This window comes from Sinocyclocheilus anshuiensis, unplaced genomic scaffold, assembly GCF_001515605.1.
Source record: "Sinocyclocheilus anshuiensis isolate Anshui unplaced genomic scaffold, SAMN03320099.WGS_v1.1 scaffold793, whole genome shotgun sequence".
NCBI classification, from domain to species: domain Eukaryota; kingdom Metazoa; phylum Chordata; class Actinopteri; order Cypriniformes; family Cyprinidae; genus Sinocyclocheilus; species Sinocyclocheilus anshuiensis.
This window is the reverse complement of record NW_015540869.1, coordinates 56,152-62,860: the sequence shown is the minus strand read 5'-3', so window position 1 is coordinate 62,860 and position 6,709 is coordinate 56,152. Positions and strand designations below refer to the sequence as shown.

Here is a 6,709-nt window from a genome sequence, read left to right as displayed (position 1 = left end):
CCCATTCACCTCTATGCCCCCCCCCCCACACACACAATGCACTTTTACAGAATAAATTTAAATTGTAAGATAATACTCAATTCGTTCATAACAAATTTAACAATGTTTATTTAAATTATATTATTGTAATTATTGCATGAGTGAGAGGGAGAAAGACAGACAGGATTTAGCGAGAGAGCGAGAGATCTTAGGCCTACCTTTAAATACAGAACAGGAACAGGCTGTCGGTTGTAACTTCACAGGATGCTGAAGAACACAGCTGAACATCTGAATTAGAGATCGACCGATATATCGTTTTACTGATATTTTTCCTGATATTTAAACATTTTACAATAATCGGATATCGGTTTTGTAATATCGGATTCACTGATAAACGCCGCCATCTTGTGGATGTTTTGAGAATTGCGCGCAGGATCAACATTGCAGCGCGTCTGAGGGGAAACAAGACAACAACAACGGCGTGCGCACAGGTACTTGATTTACTGTAGTTAGTAAACTTTATTTAACATAACAGCCATTAATGCACAAATTAGATGTATTATGTAAATGCCTGATATGCAGTTTATGCAGCTTTGCATAGAGACGAACTCACGGAGTCACGTAAAATAATCCGTCAAGTCCTGTCCCAATAAAGACGTAACTTTGCGTGAATTAATTAATATGCAGCCATGAATGGGCGTATGTTGGAAATAAAAGTGCTGAATTTAATTCGCTCTCTGTTGTCTATATGTTCATCGTCTCATGAAGTCAGAGTCACGTAGGCTAAAATAATCCGTCAAGTCCTCTTCCAATAAAGACGTAACTTTGCATGAGTTAAATAATACAGCCATGAATGAGCGCATGTTGGAAATAAAAGCGCTGAATTTAATTCTCTGTCTGTTGTCTATATGCTCATCATTAGTCTCGTGAAGCCGCTTTCATATTGCTGTTCACTCACCGGGTTGATGCTCAGGAAATGCTCCAGCACGGCCACCGCATGTAACTTTTAACAAGATTCACTTGTTTAAAACACCCTAAATTGCATTAACATTTACTATATAACCATTATTTCGCTAATAAATATCTAAATGGATACAACTCTATGGAAATTAATTATTTATTATCTCCACGAGCAGCGATCGCAGTTCGAGTATAGTTCTGTGTAAATGCATACATAGATAAACCGCGCTGTCAGCAGGCATTTCATAATCTAGAACGTCAAAAACATTATTAGTAATTCTGATATAACATGCCAGTTGAGAAATGCAATAAAATACGATGTTTTGTTTGTTATATTTCAATATTCCAGAGAATATTATCCAGTGAATTATCCTTCACTCTTTAGCCTATTAAACAGCTTTTAAACCTACTAAAACTGTAGTTTAAAATGTTACTCCTAATAATGTGTTTTTAGAACAACCTAGTATGAGAGCCCGTTCTAGTACACCCCCAAAACAAAATCAAGACTTTGTAAAAGAGCATAATAGGACCCCTTTAATATTTATTTAGCACTTGGCAAGTGTTAACTTCGAATCCTGCATAATATACACTACCATTCAAACGTGTGGGGTCAGAAAGATTTTGTATATTGTTTTTGAAATCTCGTATGCTCACAAAGGCTGCATTTATTTGATTAAAGATATAGTAATTTTGTGAAATATTATTACAATTTAAAACAACTGTTTTCTAATCCAATATATTTTTAAAATTCATTTTATTCCTGAGGCAAAGCTGTATTTTCAGCATCAGTAATCCAGTCTTCAGTGTCACATGATCCTTCAGAAATAATTATAATATGCTGATCTGCACAAGAAACATTTCTTTTTATCATCAATGTTCAAAATAGTTGTGCTGCTTAATACCTTTGTGGAAACCGTGATGCATTTTTACAGGATTCTTTGATAAATAGAAAGTTCAAACAGGATTTATTTGAAATTTGAAAGATTTCCTAACATTATACATGTCTTTACAGTCACTTTTATTCAATTTAATGCATCCTTATTTAATCAAAGTATTAATTTCTTTCAAAACAAACACAAAAAAAAACGTACAGACTCCAAATTTTGAATAGTAGTGTATGTGACCATTTGATATTACTCCTTTACTTTATGTATTTTCTCCATTTGAAAAGATTAGACCTTCTGCATTTATTTTGCTTATTGTTAATATTAGTGTTGCTGCTGATGCTTTAAATAAAATGTTTTTTTATTGTTGTAATGTGAAGATTAAATTTAACATGAAAGACTGCTAATTTTCAACATTTTTTTTTTTAAGATGACTGAAAGGAGGAAAAACCAAAGTGAAGCATGGACTTACTTCATTCAGTCATTTATTTACTTTATAACAGTAAACAAATATTGGTTCTGCATATCGGTTATCGGCCACATAAACATGCAAATAATTGGTATCGGTTATAAAATATCAATATCGGTCGATCACTAATCTGAATGCAACTTTTCCGAAGTTGCATTCAACTTAATTGGACCAACTTAATTGGTCAGCCCTGCCTCCTCACTAAGATGAAAGTTTTTGTCTGTTCCTCGCTCAGAGTTGCTCTCAGATTGGTCCTGAATCGCTCTTAAACCAAGACTCTTACGTAGAAATTTTTAAGATAAATTAGGAGCTTTCTGAGAGGATTCTTTAAGAATACGGGCCCTGGGGATGTCAAACTCAATTCCTGGAGGGCCACAGAGTTTAGCTCCAACTCTGATTGAACACACCTGAATCAAGGTCTTCATTACTTAAAAACTAATGTTTGGAGCAGGTTGGATCTAAATTCTGCAGGACTGTGACCCACCACAAGCTACGTTTGACAGTCCTGTTTTAGACATGAATAGCAGATTTGGGCCATTGATGCTTTCTGTTCTACATTGTTGCATTTAAACAAGGGTTAACTTGCATTTGTCTCTTTTCACCCTAGACCTGATGGCGCTAAAAGAGGAGCGTGAAGAACTGAATGAAATGCAAGATAAAGATCAGTGTAAGAAATACCATGATTCCATAACTGGACAAAAAACATTTAATTGCTCTCAGATTGAAAAGATTTGCTCACATAAAAGAGCTAAAAAAACTGAAACTAGAAGTCATTTCACCTGCAAACAGTGTGGAAAGAGTTTCGATCACCAAGGAAACCTTAAAGTCCACATGAGGGTTCACACTGGAGAGAAGCCTTACACATGCAAACTGTGTGGAAAACGTTTCAATCGAAAAACAAGCCTCCAAAGGCACATGATAATTCACACTGGAGAGAAACCTTATACATGCCATCAATGTGGAAGGAGTTTTTCACATAAACAAACGCTCAATGCCCACATGAAAATTCACACTGGAGAGAAACCTTATACATGCCATCAATGTGGAAGGAGTTTTTCACATAAACAAACTCTCAATGCCCACATGAAAATTCACACTGGAGAGAAGTCTTTCACCTGCAAACTGTGTGGAAAGAGTTTCATTCAAAAAACAATGCTTAAAAGCCACATGACAATTCACACAGGAGAAAAGCCTTTCGCCTGCCAACAGTGTGGAAAATGTTTCACTCACAAAGGAACCCTTAAAAAACACATGAGCGTCCACACTGGAGAGAAGCCTTACACTTGCTCTCAGTGTGGGAAAGGTTTTACTCAACAAGGAAGCTTTAACAGGCACATGATGATTCACACTGGAGAAAAGCCTTACACCTGCCAACAGTGTGGAAAATGTTTTACTCAACAAGGAAGCTTTAACAAGCACATGATGATTCACACTGGAGAAAAGCCTTACACCTGCCAACAGTGTGGAAAATGTTTTACTCAACAAGGAAGCTTTAACAAGCACATGATGATTCACACTGGAGAAAAGCCTTACACCTGCCAACAGTGTGGAAAAAGCTTCAATCAAAAAGGAAACTTTAAATACCACATGAGCATTCACACCAGAGAAAAGCATTAAACCTGCATCTGTGTGGAAAGAGCTTCACAACAAAACTAAACCTTAGCTATCACATGATCAGAAACCAGTTACATGTGATCAGTGTGAAAAGAGCCTCAGACATAAAGTATCCCTTAATAAGCACATGAGAATTCACACTGAAAAGAGGCCTTTCACATGAAATATGTTTTTACATATCAAAAAGACCTCGAAACATCATTTGCAAACTCATTCTGGACAGACATTGCCGTGCTCCTCAGTGTGACGAGGTTTACAGAAAGGAGCTATTGCAGAAATGACAATGCTAGAAGAGAGATGTAGCCACAATCAGATGGCAAAAACAGGTAACATCCCGAACTATGTCACCTTTTTGACCTCTTGTGAGTTTGCAGGTATGTAATTATGATTTCAAGAGGTCTTAACTTTGGGGACAGAAAGACAAGAATTGTGATATGGTTTAATGTGACGATTAAACTTCAAAAGGTTCATTTCATTGAATAAATAAGAGCGCTGCACGTTTCAAAGTTGACCCATATTTTTACGCAGCAAACACGCAATTGTAAATGTGAATCGACAAGAAGCTAATGCATTATAAAAATCTAAACAATTAAATCAATGTGATCCCTTTTCTTTAAAATGGTTTATAGAGAGAAATGTGAAGTTTATCATTTTATAAAACTTTTTGCTTTTGTGAAAACCTGTAGGTTACTTGAACTGTAGGCTAAATCATGCTTTTTTATGGGTACTCTACGGTTTAATATGTTACCATATACATTGCCCTTCCCTGCTTCTATGGTATTAATTTAGGTATTAAAAAGGTCTTCAAGTATTTCAATTTGATTCTAAGAATCCTGCGGATAACCTGATAATGTTGCTTATGTCTGTGAATGTGAACAACTGGGGAAGAAAATCACATGTGTATCCATATATTAGATCTGTGAAACCTGTATTAGGTGTCACAGGTGAAGCAGACCTGACTCAGATGTTTTGGACGTGCCCCAAACTTATTTCTTACTGGTCAGCCATATTCAATACACTTCTAAAGTGAGTGAAGTACATCTGAAGCCATGTGCTGAATTTTCAATATTTGGTGTCTCAGGTGATGAATCGAATTTGACTCAGACAACTAAACATTATTGTCTTTGCATCCTTATTGGCTCACAGACGAGTTTTATTACATTGGAAATCTACAAACCTGCCTAAAGCATCACATTAGGCGCGTTTCCATTACCCTTCAAATTGCGCAAATTGAAATTGCGAATTGAAAATACGCCTCATGGAAACGCGTCAATTTCGCAAAAACGTCTATATATCGTAAAAAAGTTTTTACGCTCACATGAGGTGGTTTTTCAGGCAATGCGAAAAAGGAATAATTCGCAAAACTGCAATTGAAACGTCTTTTTTGCATTTACAGGTCACATGGCGTATGTAAAAAGTCATATGATCATTCTTCAATGTACTATAACCTCCAAGAAACACTTCATACGTGGCCGCTCTCCAGTATAAGGGGCCTTCCCTACCATTAATGCTTAGACAATTTACACTGCACACGTCTGCAGTGCAGTGTGGCTCTGATACGGCCACTGAAGCTGATTGCGGCCACAATGCTTATGTTTATTCCAGAATCCAGCCGCGCCACGCACGTTTCTGAAGCGACTCTCTGTGCTGCTTCTGTAAAGATACACGCATATGCCTCCTTTGAATAAATATAGCCAAAATCCGTTGCCATGACTTATCGCGAGAGGCAAAAGGTTACGTTTTAGTCGCATAACATTGGTTAATGGAAACGCCGTCATTTCGCAATACTTTTTTATCGACATTTATAAAATATCGCCAAAGTTTTGCGCAAATCTGTAATGGAAACGCGCCTATTGGCTTCAGGATTTGATGTTATACCTACACCTAGAAAAGATTAAATATTAAATTAGAGGTTCCCATAAATTATCTTACGTCTGGCAACCTTTATCATATTTCTCTGCTATATATATACTTTCTGGGGAGGAATGTGATTTACTTTTATTGCAATTCTTAATTCTTTTTTTTTATTTTACCTTCTCTTATGTAGGGTTTATGTTGTTCATTACAGTGAAGTGACGCTGTATTATACATGATTGTGGTATCCAGTTACTTATTGTGGTATACAATTGTTTATTTAATGATTAATTTATTTCTTCATCATTATTTAACTATTGCATCATTTTATCTTTTATTTTTTTATGTATGCGTTTAAATCATTATTATTATTATCATCATCATTATTTTTAATAGGCAGTTTGTTGGGAAGGGTACGGAGTAAGACGGTTTAAACTCAATTGCATTAACGTATCAGTTGAGAAAACAACTGATATGTAGAAAGCGTGAGGCAAATGGTGGTCACACCAGATACTGACTGGTTTTCGGACCCCCCCCCCGGACCCCCCAATAAAGTAAAACTGCACATTTTAGAGTGGCCTTTTATTGTGGCCAGCCTAACAGTGTGTTCACACCAAACGCGAATTTAATTATCCGCGCGAGTAGATTACATACAAAGTCAATGCAAAGACGCGAATAGAGGCGAATTCGCGCCAGGCGACGCGAATGACGCGAAATGCGCGATGCGTTTGCCGCGAACGTGAGATATTCGCCTCAATCGCGTCTTTCGCGCAAGTTCAAAAATTTCAACTTGAGCGGAAAATTCGCCTGACGCGTTCTCGCGCAAGCCAATCAGCGAAGAGCTTATAGGCACGTCTGGTTGAATCAGACAATAGAAGAGAGCATTATTGCAGCCGTCTGTTATTATATAGGTCTGGAGCATAGAAAACAATTAAAATCAGTTGTAGTA

The 6,709-nt window shown here is 36.8% G+C and overlaps 1 protein-coding gene across 1 annotated transcript in view; it reads left to right on the top strand.

Annotated features, from left to right (window-relative positions):
• The window catches only part of LOC107688071 (gastrula zinc finger protein XlCGF8.2DB-like), an 18,938-nt gene extending 14,546 nt beyond the window's left edge, over positions 1–4,392 (top strand). Inside the window, exon 3 of the mRNA XM_016485622.1 lies at positions 2,900–4,392. Coding sequence (XP_016341108.1) covers positions 2,900–3,909 — 1,010 coding nt within the window. The 3' untranslated portion in view covers positions 3,910–4,392. The remainder of the gene's footprint in view (positions 1–2,899) is intronic.
• The last annotated feature ends 2,317 nt before the right edge of the window (positions 4,393–6,709 follow it).